Source organism: Drosophila sulfurigaster, chromosome 3, assembly GCF_023558435.1.
Source record: "Drosophila sulfurigaster albostrigata strain 15112-1811.04 chromosome 3, ASM2355843v2, whole genome shotgun sequence".
Lineage (NCBI taxonomy): Eukaryota > Metazoa > Arthropoda > Insecta > Diptera > Drosophilidae > Drosophila > Drosophila sulfurigaster.
In genome coordinates, this window is record NC_084883.1 from 24,219,017 (window position 1) to 24,246,082 (window position 27,066).

The 27,066-nt window shown below is 39.6% G+C and overlaps 5 protein-coding genes across 7 annotated transcripts; 3 read left to right on the forward strand and 2 right to left on the reverse strand.

Moving 5' to 3' along the window:
- Nucleotides 1-28: 28 nt before the first annotated feature.
- Nucleotides 29-1,376, reverse strand: LOC133840557 (leucine-rich repeat-containing protein 34). Its single transcript, XM_062272452.1, has 2 exons — nucleotides 910-1,376; nucleotides 29-855 (listed from the first exon to the last, which is right to left on the reverse strand). Exons 1-2 carry the CDS (start codon nucleotides 1,316-1,318, stop codon nucleotides 113-115), a joined length of 1,152 nt encoding a protein of 383 aa, XP_062128436.1. The 5' UTR covers nucleotides 1,319-1,376; the 3' UTR covers nucleotides 29-112.
- Nucleotides 1,377-8,722: 7,346 nt separating this feature from the next.
- On the forward strand, nucleotides 8,723-17,058 carry LOC133840555 (protein anachronism). 3 transcript variants are annotated; one of them, XM_062272449.1, is made up of 5 exons: nucleotides 8,723-9,384; nucleotides 13,466-13,860; nucleotides 13,998-14,209; nucleotides 15,248-15,320; nucleotides 15,683-15,846. In XM_062272449.1, the coding sequence occupies exons 1-5, from the start codon at nucleotides 9,086-9,088 to the stop codon at nucleotides 15,694-15,696; spliced, it is 993 nt and encodes a 330-aa protein (XP_062128433.1). In that variant the 5' UTR covers nucleotides 8,723-9,085; the 3' UTR covers nucleotides 15,697-15,846. The 3 variants fall into 3 exon arrangements, with proteins under 3 accessions (XP_062128433.1, XP_062128431.1, XP_062128432.1); XM_062272447.1 differs by having other exon boundaries at nucleotides 8,741-9,384; nucleotides 13,998-14,213; nucleotides 15,683-17,058; XM_062272448.1 differs by lacking the exon at nucleotides 8,723-9,384 and adding an exon at nucleotides 9,506-9,931 and having other exon boundaries at nucleotides 13,998-14,213; nucleotides 15,683-17,058.
- A 1,132-nt stretch (nucleotides 17,059-18,190) lies between these two features.
- On the forward strand, nucleotides 18,191-21,708 carry LOC133840549 (solute carrier family 28 member 3). The gene is made up of 9 exons (XM_062272439.1): nucleotides 18,191-18,431; nucleotides 19,335-19,388; nucleotides 19,472-19,504; nucleotides 19,567-19,741; nucleotides 19,811-20,015; nucleotides 20,084-20,848; nucleotides 20,921-21,248; nucleotides 21,315-21,495; nucleotides 21,561-21,708. The coding sequence occupies exons 2-9, from the start codon at nucleotides 19,335-19,337 to the stop codon at nucleotides 21,641-21,643; spliced, it is 1,824 nt and encodes a 607-aa protein (XP_062128423.1). The 5' UTR covers nucleotides 18,191-18,431; the 3' UTR covers nucleotides 21,644-21,708.
- Nucleotides 21,709-21,767: 59 nt separating this feature from the next.
- Nucleotides 21,768-24,045, forward strand: LOC133840546 (solute carrier family 28 member 3). Its single transcript, XM_062272437.1, has 6 exons — nucleotides 21,768-21,988; nucleotides 22,041-22,377; nucleotides 22,431-23,195; nucleotides 23,257-23,584; nucleotides 23,646-23,826; nucleotides 23,901-24,045. Exons 1-6 carry the CDS (start codon nucleotides 21,847-21,849, stop codon nucleotides 24,005-24,007), a joined length of 1,860 nt encoding a protein of 619 aa, XP_062128421.1. The 5' UTR covers nucleotides 21,768-21,846; the 3' UTR covers nucleotides 24,008-24,045.
- Nucleotides 23,846-26,904, reverse strand: LOC133840544 (uncharacterized). The gene is made up of 10 exons (XM_062272435.1): nucleotides 26,524-26,904; nucleotides 26,288-26,463; nucleotides 26,100-26,227; nucleotides 25,827-26,035; nucleotides 25,629-25,762; nucleotides 25,464-25,569; nucleotides 25,249-25,402; nucleotides 25,017-25,188; nucleotides 24,663-24,963; nucleotides 23,846-24,603 (listed from the first exon to the last, which is right to left on the reverse strand). The coding sequence occupies exons 1-10, from the start codon at nucleotides 26,794-26,796 to the stop codon at nucleotides 24,031-24,033; spliced, it is 2,226 nt and encodes a 741-aa protein (XP_062128419.1). The 5' UTR covers nucleotides 26,797-26,904; the 3' UTR covers nucleotides 23,846-24,030.
- Between the last annotated feature and the right edge of the window lie 162 nt (nucleotides 26,905-27,066).

Below are 27,066 nucleotides of genomic sequence, written 5' to 3' on the forward strand. Positions count from 1 at the left end.
TAGATGGCGCTACTATGCAGGATAACAATTTAAATACAGTTAAAATATATTAAAACTAATTCACACGACAGATTTCTGTTGGAAATGAACACATCAAATGTCAGAATAATTTTCAACGCCATGGCACAATTCGATAATCCTCTTGTGCCTCATCGTAGGTATAGCTAATGTCGATTTCCTCCTGCATTATGACCTGGGAATCCAGCAGACGACGCAGAATCATTGCAGATCGAGAATTGAACTGATTGCCATATATTTGCAGTCGTCTGATGCGACAAGGCTTCTTGATGGTTAACAGCAGCAGATTAATGGCCTCGGCGCCGATTCGATTGTCATTCAAATACAAATGCTGCAACATGTTGCAAGAACTAAAGTACTGAGCAACCCATTCACCGCCATGCGAGCCAATCGAATTGGTGCTAATATCCAGCAGCTCCAATGTCCCACCTTTGGCTATGGCACGCATAAGGAACAGGGCGCCATCGGCCGAGATTAGATTGTAGGCCAGTTTGAGTTTCCTCAACGAACAGTGTTTATTCTCAAGATACTCCGCAAATATTTCCATGTCAAGGGCAAGAAACTCACACTGTTCCATGGTGAGTTCCACCAGTTTGTTCTGCATCAGCAATGATCCCACTATCGAGGCAATCTTCTCTGAATCCAACGATAAATTAAGGGCCAACAATCGACTCACATAAAAGTTGCGCATTTTGCTGGACTTATGCACACCATCGGCCACTGTGGCAAAGTTATATAGGCTCAGACTGCAGCTGCAAACGTTGAGCGTATGCAACGTCTTACTGGCTAGCAAAAACTCTCTCAGTTGCTTTGCTTTCTCATCGGTCAAGGGAGTACCTGCAATAAATTTAGAAATTATCAGAAGTAATGGCAATTACATTGCTCACTTACCCTCCAAGCTAAGCGTGCCAACTTTCATCTTGTTTGCATTTAAGCGCAGCATGACAAAAAACTCTTCAGGCAAGTGCATGAGCTTCAACTCAATCCTTGGCACGTGTAGCAGCGAGTGAACAAAGTCCCGCAGCAAATGTGGATTCGCTTTGCTGACGAAAATACTCCATATCGAAACGGAGGACAATTCGTGCTTCAACAAAAACTTAACAATAGCGCGAAAGTCACCTAAGCAGTGATATCTGCGTTTCAAGCGCTCCTCGAAGTCTAGACGACGAAACCGAAAGTTGCTATAAGGCCGTTTGTCGTATTCCCGCTGCCAACATTCCAGCAATAGTGTGGATAGCAAGCGTCCCTCAATAATAGATTCTTCCACATTGGGATTCGGAGCGTATTTGCAAGGCAGCATGCTTACAATTGTGACAAATAAAAACTGAACAAGTTGAACATTTCGATGCTCAACTGAACTATAAATAAAAGCCAACTGCCGCAAAGTATGCAACAGAAATTAGCAAATGAATGTCAGGTAGCACGAAACACCCTGTGATATGGCTAAGCAGAGACTTTGCGCTGGGCTGCCGCATTAGCATAGTTAGCAGAACTTTAAGGGCAAATTACCATTAACGATATTTCATTCATTTACCAGTTAAACGCGACTGCGACTGCAGCACAATGAATTAATTCAATGCCACGTGCTTGGACACAGTGCCCTACGTATGCGGCTAAATGCGTGCCGGCATGCGCCGACTGCCCTATAAATAAGCATTCAGACCTATAGACGTACATATTTATTTATAACACTCAAGCATAACTACAACAAAAAAAAGAAGACGAGTTAAGAGGAAGAGAAAAGTGACTGCATCGTTATGCACGTAGCGAGTGGAGAATGTCTTGAGATATTTGAACCATTTATGGACTGGTTGCATCTTCATTTATTTGATTGCCTTTTACGCGACGACAAATGCTTAAAAATAACGTGCTTCGATTTCTCTCTCATTGCAGCACGCGAGAGAACGTGGCGAACAGCGGGAGTGGAGGGGGGTCTAGTATAACAGGTGCCCATTCAATAGACAAACTGGACAATACTTTAGCCATTTGCCACATGCTGATGGTTCGTCAGAAATAAGAATTGTTTTTCACTTTTACTACCATGAGGTGCTGTAATTATGCATTAATTTATGGCCAAGACCAACGACGACAACAGACAGGAAGGAGCCGCACGTCACTGGCTTCATTTGGCTGTCCGCTGGCCGTTTGGTTAGTCACCAAACCAAACAAAATGGCTGGCAAGCAAACAGCAGCAGCAGCAACAGCAACGGAAGGCAATTAACAGCGGCGACAATTTGGTGGCACGTTGCCTGTTGCCTGTTGCCCGTTTGCCTGTCAACCAAATTGAAATTTTAAACTCTACACATGGCGATGTTTATCTGCATCCCATTCTCTTGAGCTCGCGCTATCTCACTCTGTCGCTTAGAAATCAGATAATTAAAAACCAAAACAATTTTAATAAAAAATATTGTAAAAGGCAGACAACCAGACGCTCATAATTGCAGACGGTCTCAGTTTACAGCTAGTGGAGCGCAGACAACGACAGCGACGACAGCGACAAGCAGCCAAAGAAGAAGAAGAAGAGCGAATCGCATGTGCATATCATTTAAATAAATTTTTTTTACGAAATGCAAAGTGTGAAACTGCAGGCAGAGACAGCAGGCAGGCAGGCAGGCAGTGAGGCAGTCAGAAAGGCAGCCAAACTATGCCCATGTCCGGACAGTCAGCCAGCAGCCAAGGCGTCTGGGCCTTGCCTTATTCACCTGCCAGCAGCCAGAGGCAGCAATGGTCCATATTTGGATGCATCACTTAAGGACAACAGCAGAAGCAACAGCAGCAGAAGCAGCAGCAGTAGCATTGGCATCGACATGCACATCAACATCAGCATCAGCGAATGTCTGCGACGGCCTCCAGACAAACGCCAGACATCTGAGATATATGTATGCACTTGTCTCAACTATGTGTCTGCCATGTGACAGTATAAGTGTGTATGTGTGTGTGTGTGTGTGTGTGTGTGAGTCTGTGTCGAGCGCATTCATTGTCAATTTTGACAATCAACAAGATGCGACTACACGCCTGCTTAAATGCCAACATCAACATTACTTTGCCTCTTCTGCGTCGTCTGCGACGGTCTGTCTGGCTCACGGGGTCTGGTTATCAGACTCTTGGTCTCTCCTTCTCTGGTCTCGCTTGTCTCTGTTCTCTGGTTACTGCTTACTGCTTACTGCTGACTGACTGCTTACTGGCCTCTCGGCACAAGTGCTACTCCGGCTGACTCTGGCTGCGGCTGATTGGTGCTGGTCAGAAGCCAAACGACGACGGCACACGAAACGCCTAAAAACCGAGAACCAAAATGCACGAAAATTAATAACAATCAGAAAAGACAAGTAAGTCATCACAATGGCAGCTTCAATACACTATTTAGAATTGGATACAAATACGGAAATAATAGTAATACCATAGTTCGTCTTTTCCTTAACTAATAAATGAGAAACTCCAAACTAAGCTCGAAATTATGTGTTAAATTATTAATTATTAATATTAATATTATTAATTATAATTACTAAATTATTATTATTATATTAAGATAAATAATCCTTAAGAACATTAAACTTATCTTGTCTATCTAAAGTCAACGAATTATGAATTACAAAATATAATAAATTACTTTACATCGCAAATATCATTTCAAGATCTGTTACGACACCTTTTACCATCCTATCTAAAATGACAGCTAAATTATAAAAAAATAAGAAATGATTCATATTTCGAAGGCCAAATATAAGAAAGAAAAAAATACAAAACAAAATAAACTATCGTATGACATACGAGTACTTCTTCTTAAAATACTTTTAATACTTTATTATTTTCTTTATTTAAATTTCTAAAGACTAAAACCATATTTAAATGCCCAAGACCAAGGTGATGTGGGAAATCGTTATGCTCGAAGCAAGAGTATCGTGCAACGGCTGCAGCAGCTGAACGACAGCAGCACGCAGAGGCAACTGCAACGGTAGCAGCCAGCGGGCAATGGACAACAACAATAACAAATTGGCTCCTGGTCTTTGCATTCCACATGCAATCTGAGACAACAATCACGACAACTGCATTCGGCGACTGCAACCAGCAACCAGCAACCGATAACCGGCACCGGCAACAACATCAGCTCCGACACCGGCAACAACACCATCAACACAGAGCAGAGACAGCATCGGGCCAAGCAACGTTGCAGGCAACACCCAAGTGCTGGGCGCTGTTCGCTCGACCAGCAACAACAACCACAACAACAGCAACAACAACAACAACAAGTTAGCAACTTATTGACTTGGTCTGTGTCTGCCTCTGCTTTGGCTTCTGATTCAGGCCCAGGTCTGGTCTGGACTTGTGCTGTCTGCTTTATGTATGTATTTTTAATAGACCTCTGGCGTGCTGCTGCCGCTGCCTCTGCCTCTGCCTCTGCTGCTGCTGCTGCTGCTGATGATGATGCCTAAAGTGCTTCCTTGCGATTGCGCTGGCTTGTTATTTTGTGATCTCATGCAACGCGCCTCGACATAGTCACAATTATATTAATTATGTGTTTTATTGATGCTCAAATACATTGCTTCAGTACACTTGCACTTCGCTCAAGTGCGCTCACTTCACCTAAAATGCTCCATAACCGTTGGACAATTTAATTAGCACATAGCCCAGAAGAGGCCAAAATTAGGCATGACGATACTGATGCTATTGCGTAATTAATATACTATGCATACTATATAAATGGTTGAATCGATTATCAAAGCTGCTATTTTACGGTTCAATCACCCGCACACATAATCCTGATAACGTATGAAAAGTGCGTGCTAAAGATACGAACGATTATTTGATATTTTCATACTATATTTATAGAAAAATTCACTTAACTTGTGATCTGGTTGTTGTTGTTGCTGTTGTTGTTCTAGTTGAGAATAGTCGACAGAGACCACTTGACAAAAAAAAAGTGCCACAGATGTTTATTCCTACACTTACTTACAACAAGTATAATCTGTCAGCCAAGTGGTTTATTGACCAAATGGTTTTTGCGGCTCCAGCTACTGGTTTTTATCAGTCACTCGGCGGCAGGTAACATTAATTGGTTGAAGAAATGCTACCGTAATTCACAGAAACAATTTAAGGCAATCGGGTGATCCCCTCCCCAACCACAAATTATAGAGAGAGAGAGAAAGAAAGGTGGAACTACGCACCTGGTCGTAAACAGCTGAAAATTGTTGCGGCGACAGCGACAGCGCCATTTAAAATTAACACTCCAACTCACTCGGCGTGTGTGGCAGAGGCAAGCTCTTACTTAAAAATAGATGATTTAAATATACATTCAGTTAGTCAACTATTCACGGCACTCGTGTGTCTGCAGTCTGGCAGGCCTTTAAGATCAAAGGGATCTTCAATTACCACAACACTAGGCTAACTTACTGTTACGTACACTCCTCCCCAGCCAGCCTTGGAAAGATAATGAAATATCGAAAAGATTCGTCCACTCGTGTTTTGACTCATTTCACATTCCAATTGTCGTCGTCGTCGTCTCCCTGATTGACTGTTTATTTGTGTTTTCGTTTTCATTTTCATTTTCGTTTATTGTCCACGAAGTGGGACAAATTCTATGCAAATGTGTGAATAAGTCAAATAAATAAACATTATTATATAAACGTCTCGCACGCTTTTTTTGCCTCCTGTTTTTTTTTTTTTTTTTATTGCAGATTGAAAGAACTCGTTCCACATTTTTTGTTGCTGTCCCCTTTTTTTTGTTGGTTTTGTTTGCCATATTATTTGCATTATTTTTGTTCTGCTGCGATTATGATCTGTGTCTCCGAGCATTTGATGCGATTGCAACTTTGCATAACAGACGATGTCTGGCTGCCCCGCCACGCCCCCGAGTTGTCTCATATACAAATATAGTATGTAGGTGGATCATTTGAAGCCTCAACAATGTGTCGACTGACTGAGTCCGCAGTCAGAGTGTCAGACAGACATATAGACAGATAGACAGTCAGACAGTCGGTGAGAAATCCAGACTTTATAAAGTGCTCCAAATTATACAATCATTTAGAAATTCAATTTGTTCCAGACAGCCAGCCAGCCAGCCAAAAAAAAAACCAAAAAGAACAATAACAAAACAGAAAATAAGAGTTTTAGAAAAACGAAAACGATGATAATCGTGGTTTCTTTTGGATTCTCGGATATAGCAACAACAAAGTAAATAAATAAATAAATCAAGAACGTCCTTGAAGTCTCGCTTGTGATTTCCGTATGCAAATTGAAAAAAATAACTTATTATTGAATGAGTTTGTTTCATCCTCATTCTCTTTCCCTTTCTCCCGTTCTCGCTCTTGCTCTTGAATGAAGCTGACGAAATTGGGACGTATGCAGATAAAGCTGAAACTGAAAACTGCTGAATGATTTGATCCATATGGGAAACTCATTTCAATAATTGACTCACGAGTAGTTCAAATTATTCGTCTAGCCGAAACTATTGTATGTTGGCAATGGGTTTCCGTCGTCTCTATCTTAAAATAGACTGAATCTATTATTGCAAGAAAAAGGAAATTTATGCGAATTTACTTTATTTTGTCCAGGAATAGATAATAAAAGACGCAATTGTTGCTCAAGCGCAGAATTCAAAACTATATTGAAGAAATATCAGGTATTTCAAATGTATTCTGAAAACTTTTGACTTAACCATGCTCGATAGTTTAAAGTTGCGTAGTTTGGGTCTTCTTTGGGTTAAGATCGTGCCAGGCACCGGCTTTTTAAATCGCACGCACAATAAATTGTTTCCGCCGAGTTTCTTAGATGCATATGTACATACGACGGGTATATCACAGAATGTACTTGCAAATGTACGCCTTCTCACGCACTTTTTGATTTGAATTAATCAGCACGCACATTCTAAAGCTTCCCAATTCTCGAGGTAGATCCTAACAATACAATGTACTTAAGATTAGATAAACAAACTTTAATATGAAGACGCCAGAGTCTCAAAGTCAAAGACGAACAAATAATAATAAAGAGAGACTACGACAAATATTATAGATTGCACTAAGAAAAGAAAACCGAAACGTCAAATGAATAGATTTTGATAACAACAATACTACTACTAAACGTCGTACTCTACTTGAGTATCAAAACAATTTGATTTAACACAAAAAAAACACGTGTTAAATAAGTTTATTACTTATATAATCAGCTGCGATCCAAACTACTTATGTAATCAGCTACGTTCGAAAATCAAATTAACTATGACCGCAAATTATCAAAATCTACCGAATCACTATTCAAAGGTCCATAAATTTCCCAAAAAACAATTTGACGTATTCAACACCTACTATTTTGATTTACTAATCGATTTGATGACAATACAAACTACTAAACAATCGCAAAAATGAAATTTACGGTGTCTATAGTGCTGGGTTTTATCAATTAGCAGCGCACTATCGACCACTTAGCTGGGTACATTCGCCAATCCCGCCAATATTTTACAATCGTATTAAAAGTAAAAGCATCTCATCGATTACAAATACAACATTCAACACCCCCCATCAAGCCGGCAACCTCGATGAATATGCGTTCCAATGCGAATATCACTTTCTTTGGCAGGCGATAAGAAACGAGCTTACACACACACACACACGCGCGTATGCATAGGTGCGCACTCGCACACCTTCAGACAAATTCAATAAACAGACGCAAACACACACTCACACACACACACGAAGCTAAATAATCGCAGTAGCTGCGCTGGCGGTGACAGCGACGGCGACGCGACGGCACCAGATCCTCTCAGCAGCAACAACAACAACGATGACGACGACTACTGCGGACGGTTTTGATTGGTCGACGACGTCGGCTACACAAAAACCGAACTATCAGCACGAAGCGCAGCAGCGCGTACACAGCAAAAAACAAATGCGAATACAATGAATTTTAATTTGATATCAATTATTTTTAAGGGGTAGAAAATAATGTAAAATGAAATATAAATAAATGATAGCAGCAATTGAATAAAAATACAATTAATTAATAAAAATATAATTTATTTGTTGGTTTATTACATACCAAAGAAGTTTTTATTTTTTTTGTAAAATAAACAATTAGTCCAAACATTTCGAAAATATATGAAATGAGCTGCACGATAATTGCATTAAAGTAAATAAAAATAAATTCATTTGTTTACTAAAAAATGTTTAGAAAATATGTAACATTAAAAATGAATTAAAAAAGCAATAAAATAATGATAAAAATTTAATTTTATTTGCGAAAGCTATGAAAATAATGTTAATAAAGTATGTTTTTTTTATTAAATTACTCTCACAACATTTTTATAAAATATTTTCTTATAATGTATTTCAATGTATTTTGAATGAATGCTCATATAGAACTATTATTTATTTTTAAAGACAATAAAATAAATTTATTGATTTACCAAATAATAAATGAATTTGTTTATGTGAATTATAAATAAATGTTTAAACGCTTAACTAATGATAACATTTAAAATAAACTGCAGACAATATTTTCAAAGTAAGGAAAAACTTATATACAATTTTGATTTTTAATACGTTTAAAACAAATTCACCAATTATTTATGAGTAATCATTGCAAGTCTTTATACCTATGAGAAGAAACTACATAATTTCTTGCGGTGCATCGCGCAGCCCGTTTACGACCATAACAAAGTAGATATGCCCGGCACCAAATATTTTCTTATTTAAGACTAAAAAATGAGTGGAGCAAATCACTTCATACTTGGTTCTTAGAGCGAACACATCGAGAAGCTAAACAAACAAATCCAACATTGCCAAAAAGCAAAATAAATCTAAAGCAAAGGAAAGACCATAAGGAAATCAAGTTCGCAAGTGAATTCAATTTCAAAGACAACTACACGCAAAGAAGTGTTAAGGACTACTTATAATACACAAGTAGTATCGGCAAACAATTTCAAGAGCTATAACATAAAAGCAAAAAATGCCAGAGATTCGCATTTAAGTTTAAAGTGTGAAATTTGTGTGATAAACTTAAAGATTAGGCGCAGTGCCAAGTGCACGTAGTGGAAGTACCCATTCATATAAATAGTTTTTGATTGAAGTCCAAAACAATGTCAAGTGTTGTGTGCTGTGAGGGCAGCGGCCGGCGAGTGAGCGTTTTGTTGTTGATGTTGCTGCTGGGGCTGCAGCTAATGTTGTCCTGCAACGCGGGTCGCATCCATCGCTCGGCCTTCATGGACGGCGATGTGCGGTCTGAGGTGGTCGATCCCAATAATCGCACCATCTGGGGCATGTTCAATCTGACCGAAGAGCAGGTCAATCGTATACGCAATGGCACCAATCCCAGTGGCAAAGACGAGACAACTCAAGCGACCAGAAATCGATTACTGGATCACATAGCTCTGCAGCGGTAAGTACCAGATCTCACTTAAATCAATGTCAAACCGATAGAAACAAGTTGATTGTCAAAAACAAACAAACAGAAAAGCTGTCAATCAATCAATAGTTTTTGACATTCATCAACTATTTTTGTCGCCTCAACTCATATCTAGATGTGGCTAAAAATAAACTTCTATATAAAAAAAGAAACCCAGCCCAAAACGAAATATTTTTGAGCAGTGACCTAGCACTTTTGTGGCTTAACATAGCAACACAATAGAAAAAAAGAAATAATTAAACACGAATAAAGAAAGATATGCAAATTGGCACATTATAAAAATAAACAAAACTTTTTGGAAATTTCAAGTTGAAAATCTGAGCGAGTGCACGATGCAAATGAAAATACTTAGAAAAATCAATTCGAAAATGAAGTATAAACAATAACTAGCTAAATCGAATGAGAAATTGCCTTGTGTCCAAAAACAATTCAAGGCTAAATCCATGTGCATTTCTTAAATGTGGCCAACACCCCCAGAGAGACTCACATACGAGTACTCGTATAAGTAGTAAATAAATACGTACGTATATATATTTATTATATTTCACTAGCTGATCGCTTGCTCTTCGATTCGTAAATCATTTAACACGATTCGCCAACAAATATGCCAAATGGGCCATACAAAGCAATAAAAACCATAAACAAAACAACATGTGGTAATTGAGCAACCAGAAACAATAAAGATATCCACGTGTCGACCGTATATCGTACAATCGCCCCAACCCCCGCACATTATCTGCTAATCTGAACTGATCAGATCAGAGCACGTGTATGGTGGCAAGGCATCAACTGTCTGATTGTGACGACAAAGACGCTGCCACAATGCTGCTGAGGGCGCTGTCGAGGAGTCGAGTAGTCGAGTATCTGCAACTGCAGCTCTATCTGTGCATACATATCAGATACTACTTCCAACTGGCGAACACTGCTGCACAAAAGCAAACACACACACACAGACAAACTGACAGACAAACACTGCGAGACAGAGAGACTGACTGGCTGCAATTGCTGCAACGAATTCCGTCGCCGGCCTCTGCGTATTTGTGTACGTCGTCGTCGTCCAATGTGGCCGCCAGTCTGGCAAATGTCTGGGAACAGTCTGGGCCATGTCTAGCTGGCTCCGTTAATGAACTTTTTGTAGGTCGTTGCTATGCGAGACATGCATATATGTAGTATGTGTATATACCATGCCTAGACAACACACCAACCAACCAACCAACCAAGCACTTACATATACATGCATAAATAATATTATGTATGTTCTTGTTGCCTCAACAATAACAACAAGAACAACAAGAAGACGTAGCAAAGTAATAATCAAAGGCATTTGATTAATGCTCAGCACTCAGCTGATAGTCGGCTTTTTGATATCTAAATGGTTTCATCTTTCTTGTTTGATTGCTTTCGCTGCTTTGGCTGCTTTGGCTGCGCAGAATTCATAATGATGACGTATGAGTAATATCATCGCGACATGGACGACACATGGTCATAAAGCGCTAAGCTCTACGCTCTGCGACTGCAAGCATGTTTGCCCAGACTCAATCTAGACTCCCCTGTCGTCGTCCCTCTTCGAGTCGAGTCGCGCCCCCCTTTCGCAGCAGTCAATGCAAACAGTTGTAGGCGTATATATGCCTATGGCTGGCAGAGTTGGACTAACTGAGTGACTGACAAACTGACTGACGAAGTGGACCGGACAACTCGACTACCGACTACCGACTACCGACAACCGGCTACTGTTCATCGACGCATGATAATGAAGTGCAGCCGGCGAGACACTGTCTAGCCGCGCATTGTGTATGCGCACACAGAGACAGCGACAGCGACAGCCATAGGCTGTGAGCCAGACACTGGCACTGAGAGATGTTGTAGACAAGACGAGAGGCATGCTGTGGCCAAAGGCTGCAGACTGCTGTTGCACAAAACAAAACAAGAGGCAAGCAGACTGCAGACAGACAGCTTGTTGCTGGGAGGCGACATTTCGAATGAAAACAAAATAGAAGAGATTCACCCGAAGGTGGCATGCAACAGCTTAAGTAATAGTTAAGTGGCAAGATTGCAACGTCTGCCAAATGGAGGCCAGAGATTCACCTGCTCAACTGCTGGCCAACTGGCCCAAGCACACTGCGCATGCTCAGCACTGTTGATTGCCGCAGTGGTTGCAATCCCAGTTGCAGTTGCAGTTGCAATTGCATTTGCGGGCTGCGTGAGTCACGCCATGCCTCAGCAGCAGTATCAGTAGCAGAAGCAGTTCCTGGCCAGCGGCTGCTGCTCTTGCTCTTGCTGCTTGCTCTTGCTGCATGTTAGCCTAGCCAATAAAAAGCCACAACCTCGTACAGCAGGCGTCTAGACAGGCCCCAGACAGACAGCAACAGCTATAGCAGCCGCAAGTTAACAATAACAACCACAACAACAGCAACAACAACAACAACGAGTTTTCAAGTTCATGCCACAGCAGTTGGCAGACAGTCAACGAAACTCCTCAGCGGGCCATTTTGTCTGGCTATTCGCACAAGAGGGGAACGATTGAGCGGGAAGAGAAGGAGAAGGGAGTGCAGGCATTCCTTGGTCGGTCGATCGTTCGTTGAATATAAACATAAATACATAACTAACTATTCATATAATAAGCCAAAGGCGTTCATCTCCGTCTCTCATCTCATCTCCGTCTCCGTCTCCCATCGACCCGACTTGACTTGGCCTAAGCCAACTTGACGAGACTCAACTCGATGCGACTTGACTTGGCTTCGACTGTGGCTAGGCTTTGGTCTGGGTTGGTTCACTTTCAGCGCATGTTCCAATAATTATTTTTTGGCTAGACAAACTGCGCCGCAGGTCAAATCGCAATCGATTCAGACAGCTCAGCAATAATGAACATTAAGCCAGGCTTAAATATTTTGTTGGCTAACAATTAATCAGCATTTTATTTTTACTCCAGTCTCCTTCATATTATTATTTATTATGATCAAGAGTAGTTGTTGTCTTTCTGCTGCTGTTGCTGCTGCTGCTGCTTTTGCTGCTTGGCATTCGCAACATTTTATGAGCAACTTTTGCAAAAAAAGCGCGTCTCAATTACCGATCCAGACATCAGACTTCACACACCAGCACATACAATTGTCCAATTGTGCATATGTGTGCGTGTGCGTGTGCGTGTGTGTGTGCCAGATTAGATCATAGCTACGTAAGTAAGTAGAATATATCATACATATGTTGTATATCTGTCTACATACAAACTATCACATTGTTGTCGTTCGCTCAGACGAAATATTTCTCTACCGTCTCGATGGCTTTTTAAGTGACACGGGACTGTGATCTTCTTATCCGCCTCTGTCACTTATTAGATGCGTCGTATCTCTATCTAAGCACACTCTACGACGATAGACTACGCACAACAAATGACATTTTCAGCAAGTCATAGTTGCCAGTTAATTGAATCTATATTTCTAGTTTGGGCAATGAGGCAATGAACTATATCTATCAAAACAAACTTTTTCTATTGCAGTATTTTTTACTCTACCATAAATGAAAATGTCAATTTCATTTCAATTTAACTGAGTTTGGTTTGTTGCAAATTTACATAAAATGTGAAAAATTGAATTAAAATTTTCTGGTAGGCTTTCGACATTGTGCGGAAGCAGTAAACAGCGGCTCATCAGTTTCTATTGCCTGAGAGATGTCAGAACCCAATTTCCACACAAAAATAAACGAAAAGCTAAGAATTAGCTTATAAAGAACTAGACATTTGTCTGTCTTTCCGTCTCGCCGTCTGCTTGTCTACTTGTCTTGTTGTCTGCCTGTCAGTTTGCCAGTTTGTCAGTTTAGTCTGTCTAAATTGAATCAATGCGCTATAAAGCCCAGCTAAATGGCACGTTATCATTTGTGGTCAGCTCTTGCTGGTGTTGTTGTTGTTGTTGTTGTGCACCAGTTACGACGAACGCTTAAATGTCAATTAAGTGAGGCTTTACATAAACACTTGAACCAAATTAGACAAACTAACTAGTCATAGATGCGAGCACTTTAACTAAACTAGATTCCTGTGCTCTTCTCTTCTATTCAATTGCAGGATGAATGAGATACGCTCACGCATACGCATTGCTGTGTCCAATGATAATCAGAATACCCAGCACGAACAGGATAAGCCACTGCACGAAATGGCCGGCTATCCCATTTGCAATGGAGAAACAACCACATCCGAGCAATGGAATCAGACAAACAATTTATCGCTTGAGTTTGCCAGCAGTGTGTTCCAGCAGAATCGTGGCTCTCAAATGACTGTGGACAGTGCCATCTTGCGGCTGTACAAAACGAATCCCAAAGCCCAATCCGCGACTCCCACACATGAGGCAACATCAACATCGACGTCAGCAACAGAGCCGCTGTGTCCAGAGCCCATGCTCGAATCCCAGATACGTGTCACCGTCTCCATTGTGCATCAGCAGAAGAAAAAACGCAAGACAGGTGCGTACTTAGGGCATAGTAATTTGTTATGCAATAACCAAAAACAATATCAACAACTTCTTTTTAGTTATAATAATAATATAATATATAATAATAATAATAAATAATATCAACAACTCTTTCTCGCACAAAAACAGAACGTAAGAAGCGTACTTGCAACACGATGATGCTGAGCACCACCAAAACTGGCTGGGTGGACATCGATGTGAAGTGTGCCCTCAATTATTGGGCCCAACAGCAGCAGACACAATCGCCAATTGTTGTCGGAGTGCTGCTGATCGAAGTGCACGACGATGAGGAGAATCAATTGATGCCGGGGCTTTACTTTCAGCCACCGTCCTGCGAGAAGGCAGGTAAGCGTGTTGTTTGCCAAACTTAACTAACTGCAAGACATGAGTGAGAAAGAGAGTTCAAAGTGTTAAGGTTGAGGGCTGCACTTTCTATTCAAAATAAATTTGATTTCTATCTTTAGGCCAGGCCCCCGACATATTGCAAACAATCGTATTTATTTACATTCCCATAAAAGGTCAATAATTTGACAGTCTTTGCCATATTTTTTTCTTTTGGGGGCCGGACACTTGCCAGACAACGCCATAACAATGTGTTATGGCTCACAGAATACTCACAAATATGTACGTGTGCATATTTGTATTTAAGTTTGTAAAATCGAAAGCGAAAACCCGTCTGAAAGTTCGTCGTACATTTTTTCGACGAGCTCAGCAAATGTTTGGCGCGTCTGGCGTGACTCCAAGTAAAAGAAAGAAAAAAACAAAACAAAAATTGCGACTGCATAAAATCCAACTCGTAAAATGCTAAGTGAAGCATTGAATTCAATTAAAATGCAAGCACGTTTTCAAAAATTTGCTGGCGTCTGCTATTCAAGAATTTCGGTGTCGATTGGCACTTACGAAATGCGAACATTTCTTCCGTTCGATATTTACACAATGATTTACAAATTTCGCAAAGCGATCCCCAAATCCGCTTAGCGGAAGTAACAAATTCGACAATTAATTCAATAGTATTCAATAGTATTCATGTCACAACAGAACTGTTGGTAAGATATACATCACTCCACTCTAGCTAACGCCTTGTTTGCTACTAATAATGCTAATTGCTCATACGCACTGTTGTGCGTAAATTGTTTCTGTTGCTGCTATCGTTGTTGTTGCTGCTGCTGCTGACGATGCTATTCGCAGCATCCGCTTGTTTGATTATTCCTGTTGTTATTTCCATTTTGTTGTTTTCGTTGAGCATACGCGAATCCTCCTTTATTTTGCATGTTGTCACCTGACGGCTTTTGATATGTTTCGTTGTTCTGTTCGATAGTGCATGCAACTTTTATTTAAACACAGTTATTTTAATGTACTCTGTTCAATGTGTATTACAGATATTGCAGTCCCATGGCCCGTCTACAGATCAGCGTCGACTTTGCGTAGTGTGGAAAATAGCCCGGTGCCCAAGTAAGTTTCACTCAAATTAATATTTTGTGGTTATAACAATTTACTTCTGTTTTAAAACAAAGACCATAAGGGTTTTCTCATTTATACATTTTATTGATTTAAAAAAAACCTTTTATTTTTTTTTTTTTATTAATTTTTTACCTGAAATGTAATGAACAAATCGAATTTTACTCCAGCCACTCGAAAGTATGCAACACTTTTTTACAAATGAAATTTTAATTCAACAAAAAGTGTTGCATAATTTTGTGCGCTCATATTTATGGTTTGTGTCTCGCTAAGCAATGAAAAAAATACTGTGTATTCTCAATTTGGTTACTAACTGAATTGTAATTTAACAAATTTGTTATTTCATTTACTTACAGATTCCCAAGGTTAGACGTAATCTACATTGGCAACGGAGCGCTGTCGCCCAAGAACTTCGACAGTACCAACGACGTTGAAAACTTCAATCTCCAAAAGTATATTTATGGCCCGAATCGGAGCAGGGAGTCATTGAATACCGAGCCAACTACTTTAAATTCACCCACAATCGACAACATGCTTGAGAACAGCGAAAGTGCCAGCCAAGCCAAGGAGCATATTCATCAGCATCGCCGTCGTCACCAACACAACCAACAGCAGCAGCCGCATCAAATGACCGACTGTTTTGACTCCTCCGATTCGAAGGACTCGTCGCAGCAATCGGAGACACAACACCAGTTGCGAACGCACCATAACCAATATCATCATAATCATCACCACCATCAGCACCACAATCATCATAAACATCGTCATAGCGCTCAGAGCGAGGAGTAAAACACACACACACATACGAGCACACACACACAATCTTCCCATTTACATTACACACATGTAATTCAGCGATTCATGTCCTAAACACAAAACACACAAATGCTGGTCTTAGTTTATTGTTTTTGTATCATTAGGGCCAGTTGACTTAAATAGCTTTTAGTTCATGTCATTCATTTTTTTTTTAATTTTTGTAATAACCTAATCGTAATTTATAATTTTAGATTTTTGATTTCTAAGTTGAGCATTTTTGACAAATTACTCGAAATTTGTATTTTATTTGAGAGTATGTATTTTGTAAACATACATATGTATTACATATACATGTACACATATATTATTATTTTTAAATCTCTCTTATATTAGGAGTCTGTGATTTAGATGTGGTTGAATTTGCGAATTTTTTGCTTAAATTATGATAGAATTGTTGGAACCTCAAAACTAATTTCAATACGAATATATATAACTACTTGCGAGTATATATTAAAATATAAATAAAAATAAAAATAATTTTAACAATATGTAATACTATACTATAAACATTAATCTAATTATGTATAACATTATTGAAAAGCAAATTGTCTTTGCTTGCAAATTAAAATAAAAACAAAAAGTATCTACGGCACAAATCCAGAATACATATATTTGGGCAAGACAAGGGCATATTTGCTAATTGTGTAGTCTATAAACCCCCCACACACACACACACACACACACTTGCATGCACACTGAATTTATACACACTTGTATAGTTTTGTTATTAAGTCAATAGGCTAAAAAGTGCCTTCCTTTTATAAAGCAGCAAAATCGACACAAGCCGATAATTATATGTTGTTATTACAAGCCGTTTTTCAATCTCATGTTACTCGGTTAATGAACTGAGTGAGAAATTTGTGTGCATACCTTTTTTTGTAGTACATAAAAACCTACTAAAAAACAACAATAAAAACATACACTCATGTTCATTTTTTACTTAATTAAATTTAACTTCATTTGTAATCTAACTGTCTGTAAGCGAAAATGAGTTTGCATTAGTCTTAAAAATGTCAATAACGATAACGATTACAAATATATATATTACCTGCCTGCAATAAAATCATCAAGTGACAAGAGCCAATATCAAGTATACGTCAAGTGGTTCTTATTCTTAAACACTATACACATACTATTCTATTATATTCCAATATTTATACAAGCAAATAATTGTCTTGGCAACACTCTACTTAAGTGCTTTGATAAGACGCTATGAAATCAAATCATTGCGATAATCTCTACTCTTCACAGGAAAGCAAGCGAGGCGCACGGGCCAATTGATAAAATTGAAAAAAAAGTGGTATATAAATACATAAATAAATTATCAAGCCGGTTATCAAACTGTCACCAGATTAGCACATTCAATCACTTACTCATATGATACTTAATCGCTCGCTCCCTTCGTTATTCAACCTTGTACGAAGCTGCTCTAATTTACATTTCTCAAGAGAATTCATTCTTCTGTGGCGCAGAACTCGACAGGTAGCATTATCATGCAATTTCGGTGGGTAATACAACTCGTTGGTGAAGTTATCTTTAGTAAATATCGACACAACACATTCTGAAGCTGATAAAACTGAAAAATTGTCAACATAATATACAAACGCTTCGGCAGAACACTCGCAAGTAAACAACTAGTACATAAACGGGATTCTGCTATCAACCATTTCTATTACCAATCGCCAGTTCTATTCTGTTTTGTACTGTGTGTTGCGTTTTTATTACCAATAATGAAGTAAGAAATACGTTCGACTTGCTGATACCCATTACAGTTTGTGTCCTATGTGGAACAAATAATAAATAAATAAATATGCCTTACGATTATTATTATCTTGAGTATTTATAATAAAATTTAAAAACGAGTTAAATCGTCAAAGTTATCAACTTTTCGCCTTCGCAACAATGTAATCTCTCATTTCCTCATTCAATAGCGTTAATAATTTCAAGTGCTGAGTGGTTATACCCACCTTTGAGCCTTCGCAGGGTATGGTGAATAACAAACAATAAACGAGGTATATTAAACGGCTTTACGCAGCTTTCGGCTTAGTCTTGCCGCGACATTCAATCAGTTATAATGGCAACGGAGCCGCGTAGTTAGCAGAGTCAATGTTCCACTGACTGACTTAAAAACCTTAAACTCATTTGTACAACTTTTATGTATAATATATAGTATACAAATCATACTCACGCACATACATTTGAAGGTTTCGAGTTTGAAAACGTGTTTGTTTCGACTAAAATAGCAGCTGAAGCGAGTGAAAATAAAAATAAATAAAAACAATACAAAAGGTGAATTAACTGTAATTTGTTTACAGGCGTGAAACAACGCCAGTTAAACAAATAAAATATGTAATTTATAGAGACTCTTACGTTTATTTGCTAGCAGAGTGTAATTGAATGAGTGAAATATTATTTACCAATAATCATCTCAGTTACAAAGTGTATATTGAATGAGTGAAATAATATTTAAAAAAGTCCAACAAAATTAATAATTTGTTAAGCAACGTTTATGAATGATTTAATACTTATAAATTTGCACATACATTTGTAATTTTTTCAAGCGGAGTGTGTGAGTGATTTAATACTGATAAATATGCATTTCAATTACAACAGGAATGTACATAAGCAATTACGGTAATAGCTTTGAAATCCGCTTGCTAAGATGATTCATCGCGTAGCTTAAGTCGACATTCTAACACGTTTGATAAGAGCTCTGATATTAGCTTATATTATCTGATTATATACAACGGGCCTAATCAAATCAATGGAATACACCGATGAATTATGTTACTTACGTCAGTATTAGGTCAATTTACGATGCTCGCAGTGGGTTTCCATTCTGATTTACGATAAGGGAAATATGTGCTCGCTTTTATGGGGGCCTTCACCTTGCTTTTATGATCAAAACACCTAACCTAAGTAGTCAATGTAACTGATGGCGTTATCTTGCCTGGGAATCAACGATTATTCCCAGAAGTGTGCACTTGACCAATCTCTCTGACTGTAGAATCCACGTGCTGTGGTCCCAGCTTATCTGGGAACCAAAACCGCAAACTTATCTATAATAATGGGTGGGAAATTTCATTCCTCACGCTCGAAGAGCAAATGGCAAAGTTAAAGCCTTGTTAAGATTAGGGAACTATTATATTCGCATGTTATCAATAGTAAACCAGAAAGTTTATATAATTTTAGATGGCCAATAAAACTGCACCGGGGAACATTAACAATTCCTATGAATTGGATCATGTATGTATTATCCGTGCAATTGTTTTGACGTTAAAACGTGAGACAAATAAACTTACGTTATTTATATTTACCTTTTTTTATAGTCGGATCCAGAGACTGCCAAAGAATATAATAAGGTAAGGCCACAATAAAGATGTCTTGTCACCGTATTTGTGCTTAACATTGAGTTCTCCTCCAGACTGACTTTCAACTTGAAACCCTGCCTGATCACGATCCTTTAGAAAATGGAGAGATTATTGCAAAGAAATCAAAGGAGCCGCTTCCGAAATGGATTAAGATTTGCATCCATTTGGTAACACAAGGCCTGATCATTGCTTACTTCGTCTATGCAACCTATCACTATCACGATTTGAGTACGTATCTGAGGCAGTTGATAGCAAAGATTATTGCATTTTAAAGCACCAATTTACCTTCTTTAATAGACACATATGATTGCACATGGGATGGCACATTGCCGCTATGTGGCATACGTTTCTGTACTGGCTACGGCATGCTTCTATTGCTGCTAGGATTCATCTACTTCGGCCTGTTCTACTATCAGATATTCAAGCCAAAACTCGGACGTATGCTACACAGAAACTATCTGCATCCGGCGTCAATTAAATGGCACAAATTTAGCAGAACGCGGTAAGTTGAACATAAGTAACTAAGAATTTAAAGAGTCCTTCATTGCTTCTCTTTCTCTTTTTACACAGCGTGGTATCTGCGGTAATGATAGTCATACTGTTCGTCCTGCTGGCCATCTATCTGTACTTCGAGACCAGAAATGAGCCAAGGAAACTGGTGTCCTTGGTGGCGCCTTGCTTCTTCATACTCTGCGGCTGGATCTTCTCCACGAAACGCAGCGAAATCAAATGGCGCGTTGTGGTCACTGGCATCACATGCCAATTTCTGCTCGGCGTCTTTTGCATCCGCTGGGATGTGGGTCGAAGTATCTTCGAGTGTCTGGGCAACAAGGTGGCCACATTTTTGAATTACGGCGTCGACGGTGCACGCTTTGTGTTTGGCGATCTCCTGATCGATAACGATGTCTTTGCCTTTGCCATATTGCCGGTGATCTTCTTCTTCAGCTTCTTCATCAATGTGCTCTACTATCTGGGCGCCATGCAATGGGTGGTCATCAAGCTGGGCTGGATCCTGCAGGCGATACTGGGCACAACCGTCTGTGAAAGCGTCACGGCTGCGGCCAACATCTTTCTCGGCATGTCCGAGAGTCCAATGCTCATTCGGCCCTACATCAATAAGCTGACCAAGAGTGAAATACACAGCATCATGGTGTCGGGCTTTGCCACCGTGTCTGGCACAGTGTTGGCTGCGTATTTGTCCTTTGGCGCATCGCCTGCGCATTTGATCACATCCTCAGTGATGGCGGCACCTGCCACACTGGCCATCTCAAAGCTGTACATGCCTGAGACGGAAGTGAGTCAGACCTCAAGTGATACGATACAGCTGGAAAAATCGTAAGTTAGATAAGCAATTCGCAATTTGTGATTTATGCTTAGGTGATTGATTATATTTCATATTGTTCGCAGTGAGGATTCGTCGCTGCTGGATGCCGCTTCGAGTGGCGCCTCCAATGCTGTGCCCATTGTGTTGGGCATTATTGCCAACATTGTCGCATTTGTGGCATTCATTGCATTCCTCAATGGCGTTGTCAGCTGGTTTGGCTTCCTCGTTGGCCATGAGGAGATCGACTTTGAGTGGATATTCTCCAAGATCTTTATACCGCTTGCCTGGTCCATGGGTGTGCCATGGGATGACTGCGATATCATAGCTAAAGTGATCGCTACCAAGACGATCATCAATGAGTTTGTGGCCTACGAACGTCTGGGCCAGTACATTGAAAACGGTGACATTACCGTAAGTATTTTTAAAGTGCCTTCAAATCATCTGAATCTTTGCATACAAAAATAATTCGATTTACAGGCTCGCAGTGCTGGCATTGCCACATTCGCCATCTGTGGCTTCGCCAATCCCAGTTCGCTGGGTATTCTCATCGGATCGCTGAGTGCCATGGCCCCAAAACGTCGGAGCACAATCACTTCGGTGGCAGTCAGAGCCTTCGTTGTGGGCAGCATAGTTTGCTTCATCTCGGCGAGTTTTGCAGGTGTGTATGATCAGATTTTTATATTTCCCTTTATTGGCTACTAATTCACTTCTTTCTTGTTTCAGGCATTTTGATACAGGAGGAGGAAGAAAGTTATAATTATAGGCAAATATTTGAGAAACTGGGGCGCAGAAATCAAACGATTTAAAGGGGCACAATGTTACAAAATATATATTTATTTCACCAGAATTAAATCCCAGTTGCAGTTTTTTTCCCAAGTCTAGTAGTCATTAGAAATGAACTTCATGCATTTCATTGACTTTTCTGACAACATTCCATTTGGATTTTACACACTATAGTATACTAACATACAATACACAATACACATAAATATTCCATTTAGTTTTAACTATGGCTGAGGCTCCGAACCCAGAGGAAGAAGATCCCAAAGCCGCAAAAAGGAAGAAGATCATTAAACTCGTGCTGCATGTTCTTTTTCACGTCTTTTTTCTAGCCTTCTTTATATGGGCAACAGTTATATACGTTCTCCATGGTAAGCTTCCTTGACTTTTCGAAAGCATTCAATGGCTAAAAGCATTCCGTAGATCCAAACGCAAAAAAGTGCATTAGACCTCAGCCAGAGGAAGTAGAGAATACAACAACACAGATCGCAATCACTGAAGGAGAAGAGGGAGTCCCAGCAACTACTCTTCCAGCCACTGAAGAAACAACAACAGAAGCGCCGAAACAAGACGATTGGAAGGCACACATTCTGTGCGAGTTTAATTGGTGCACTGGCTACGGGTTCCTTCTCCTCATGCTACTTGTGTTTTATGCCTTTTGGATATATTATTGGGTTTTCAAGCCGTACATTGGACAGAAGCTGTACGACGATAAAATTGAGCCCGGCGTTGACAAATGGATTGAGTTCAGTCGGAAACGGTGAGTAAAGATTAGAAGCGCATCATCTGTATCTATATCGGAAATATCCGCAGCCTTGTCTCAATCGTAATGCTCATAGTACTCCTTGTTCTTGTTGGTGTATATCTGGGATTTGAGTGTCGAGACGATGGAAGGAAGGCTATCGGATTACTTGGCCCAGTTGTCTTCATATTATTGGGTGTTTTAATTTCGAAGAGTCGTCGTGACATTCCCTGGCGTGTTGTCGTCCATGGCATACTTGGACAATTAATTCTGGGCATCCTGTGCATCCGTCTCCAGGTGGGACGCGACATCTTCATTTGTGCCGGCAAAAAGGTCACACGATTTCTATCATTCACCGAACATGGCTCACGATTCGTTTACGGTGACCGCATCTGTGATGAATTTGTCTTCGCCTTTGCCATTCTGGCGGTCATATTCTTCTTCAGCGTAGTCACATCAATTCTGTACTATCTCGGCGCTATGCAGTTTATACTGGGTGCGTTTGGTTATTTCCTGCAAGCCACGGTTGGCACTACAGTCTGTGAGAGTGTCAATGCCGTGGGCAATGTGTTTCTTGGCATGTCGGAGAGTCCATTGATGATCCGGCCTTATATCAAGAAGTTGACAAAAAGCGAATTGCACTGCATTTGCACATCAGGATATGCTACGGTTGCTGGAACTGTTCTGGGTGCTTATATATCATTTGGCGCCTCCGCTGCGTTTCTAATCACAGCCAGTGTTATGGCTGCACCTGGTGCATTGGCATTCGCCAAACTTTACTATCCCGAAACCGAAGAGTCGCAGACAAAGTCCGATAATATAGAGCTGGAAAAATCGTAAGATTAACCCCTCTATTCGTGTGCATTCAATTTCATTCAGTATCATGCTATCACACAGAGAAGATAGGTCGATTTTGGATGCAGCCGCCAGTGGGGCCGCAAATGGTGTCATAATTGTATTGGGTATTGTATCCAATATAATTGCCTTTCTGGCCATTGTGTACTTCTTCAATGCTGTCACCGAATGGATGTTTGAATTGGTTGGCCACGATGACATCACATTCTTATATCTGCTCACCAAATTATTCATTCCACTTGTATTCATAATGGGTGTCCCGACGCATGATTGCGAGAATGTTGCCTTGGTGGTCGCAGAGAAAACCATAATCAATGAGTTTGTGGGTTACAAAACTCTAGGCGAAATGATCAGAGATGAGAAAATTGATGTAAGTAACAATATATGGAATAAATTGTGACGATTTGGGCTAAAAAGAAATCCTTTTGTAGCAACGCAGCGCAGGCATTGCTACCTTTGCCCTATGCGGTTTTGCCAATCCTGGATCTCTGGGCATTTTGATAGCTGCCTTGAGCGCTATGGCTCCAGATCGTCGCCACGACATCACAATGGTTGCTCTTCGTGCATTTTTAACTGGCAGCATTGTCAGCTTCACCTCTGCCTCTATTGCTGGTAATACGAAATATGTGTATATACAAAACAATCTGACTATTTATTATTGTTAACAACCTTTTAAAACCTTGCAGGTATCTTAATTCAAGATCACGAATTGGACAAATTGAGTAAATCGTTATTGGATTACATTGACGAAGGGGATAGCAATGTACGCACATATAATTTGTTCAATATTTAAAAAGAAATAAAATATATTTTAAACTATGTTAGCGAAAATTGGTTCATATTCTTTATAATTTCTCCCAGCTGCTGTAAATCTGATGCATCGAATTCATTTGCATAGTCTAACAATTCATTTGTATTCCGCTCAATTTGACGTATTAAGTCCTTAAGCTGGTTTGAACGTTTGCGCTTTTGGCCTCCAAAGTTGCAACGATGTTTTTCAGTGCGCTTATAATCCCATTCGTAAAGATTGTTTTCGAGCACTGACGCGCCCTGATCATTAAACTGGGCTAAATGCAATGCACTCAATATGGGCAACAGATCTGCGGAAATTGGACGCATGCTAGCCAAAGACTTGAACTCTTTGTCATCACTACACTGACCGGCGTAAAGCAATTTCTGCAAATGCCAGCTATTGTTGACATTATCCTGCGTAGGCATTGCTTCCTGCAGTAAACGTTTCCGAGTAAGTTGGTTGGATTGGAAGGCCAGCTTGAAGTAGACTTTACGAAGCAATTGACACTTGCCCCTATTGATTATATTCATTACGGTGTCCGGTAGTAGGTGCAACCAGTTATTCGAATCTGTCGCCAATAGTTCCATAAGGGCCAACTGTCAGCGTAGAAGGTTAATGGAGATGTTTTGTTGATAATGCAAAATTTGTAGCCTACCATTTCATAATATTGTTCAATGTCGCTAAAAGGCGACATCAGCAAACGCTGCAGACGCATCATCCACATGCGCTGATCTGGTTCAGCTCTTGGCGACACACAATGTAGATAATTATAGTTTCTCAGATTAAACAGTGGCGCTTCCTTGCGTTCTAGCTTATGAAAATATTTGAGCATGCGTTGCACATGCCATTGGCTTGTATTCTGAGAGAACATGGCATATGAATTATTGCATTCCCTGTAATATTCTGCAGCCTGAGCAATATCAGCAGATTTCCAATTTTTACTCGTCTCTTCCAGGCTGTAAAACAGAAGTTTTATCTATAACCCTTTTTGTATACCTATAAAACATACCGAAAGAATAGCATGAGCACATCGGCACAAACTTGTTGCTTCATCAGATCCTCTTGAAAAATTCCAGCCGAAAAGAATTTAAATAGCGCCACAGAGTGCGAGACATGCAACAAAGTAGCAAATGTTTGCAAAATTCGATCGTAATGTGCAGCATTCACAAAATTCCGCGAATCTATGCAAGAAGAAAAGCATTCATTAATATGAGCAGGGATCATTTTAGCTCTAACTTTACCTTTCAGCAAATACTCGAATAGGTTCTGCACTACTTTAATTGTAAGTGGCGTAATTTCCGCATCATCAAGGACGACCGTTGTTGTATAATTCAAGCACAACTTAGTGTAATTATTAGTCTTGTTTTCCTGATCTGCCAGGCATCGCAAAAGATACTACAATGTTAAAATATCAGATATAGAACGAATTCCTGCTTCATACTATGTAGTTACTAACATTCTGAAAGTCCTCTAGCTTATAGATTAGCCCATAGACTGACATTACATATGGCAACAATAGTAATTGTTTTGGCATTTCCTTATGTAGATCACAAGATGATAGACTAAACGAGTTAGAGGCTTTTAACAATTGTACAACTTTTGTATAACTAATATAGCTTACAATTCTCCTCCAATCAACAACAGAGTTATAGAATCCAAGACGGTTTTATCCAAATGCTTAATACCACAATCCAATAGGTTGTGCAGCATAATCATATAAACCTGTATAACTTTTAGATACTCTACCGATCCATCCTACAAATATAAAAGAATAAAACAATTCAAATGTAATATTAAATTACTCTAACATGTTAGAAACCTTTTTCGCCAATTCCTGAATATTCAGAACTGTGTCACAAATATGCAAAAGTGTTTCCCGCAACCATTCCGGCGTCGATTGGCTCAAGTCAGCATAATTGGAATAGTGTTTGCAAATGTTTGTCATTGTTTTGCTCGTATTAACAAATGCGTTCCAATGTGACATCTTAGCGTAAAGAAAGTCCGTGATCGCGATCAATTGTTGCAGCACTGTTCAAGCGGAAAAGTTTAAAGAGTTTAATGACAAATCTATGATTCTGATCTAATAACTTACTCGGTGTAATGCGAGCATGTATTGTGTTTGCATTTTTGGTGATTTCTTTAAGTAGAGCTAAAACCGTCACATGCAGTTTGATCGCTATTGTCTCATGCTCCTTTAGCGCCTGCATATCCTTTTCAATACTGTAAGTAAAACCAAATAAATACAGAAATCCTCTCCAGCTCATTATCGTTCTTCCTCACCTTTGTTGCAAGCAAGTGCTGACAATAGAAAGCAGAAAATAGGCTGTTGCATGTCCCAAACGCTCGCTAATCTTTGCCAGCTTGCCTTTGGCCCACTCAGCAAAGTCCAGTGCATCAGTCAGCAGTTTGTAAAAATTGTCACATCCTGTTTTATTCTCAGAAGTCACTTCATCTTTCTGTAAAATTATTGCGAGCATTTAAACTGCGTTGCGCATGTTACTATTCTTGTTACTTACCAACTTTGTGAACCATACATACAAGTATTTAAAAGCTTCAATGCAGCAAACTGTTTTACTAAAATAGGCTTTCAGTAGTTTAGTTAGCCAAAGACTTAATAATTCAACATGCTTAACGCTTAAATTATTCAAGCTGCGTTTGCAAATTTCTAACGCAGTTTGTTGTGAAACGCGATCGACCACATCTTCGCAGGGTAAATATTGTAGTTCGCTTAACGTTGTGATGGCTTGCATTTGTTTTGGGTCGCATTCTATGCTAAATATATCTTCCATATTGTTAAATTTGCGCCTTGATGGTTTAATAATAATAAATAAAGCAACTCTAATTCTGTTTGCAATACCGCGCCACTGTAATCACAACTAACGAATCGATTATAAATCGAAAACTTATCATTCACAAAACACGTAGTCACATAGTTACCACCTTACCGCCACTGTATTTACAATTTAGTGAGACCAAAATGTTTCGAATAGAACATTTGAAAGTGAAGTTGTTGCGGATGGCGTTTCATTCATTACAAGAATTAACAGTATTTTACATTT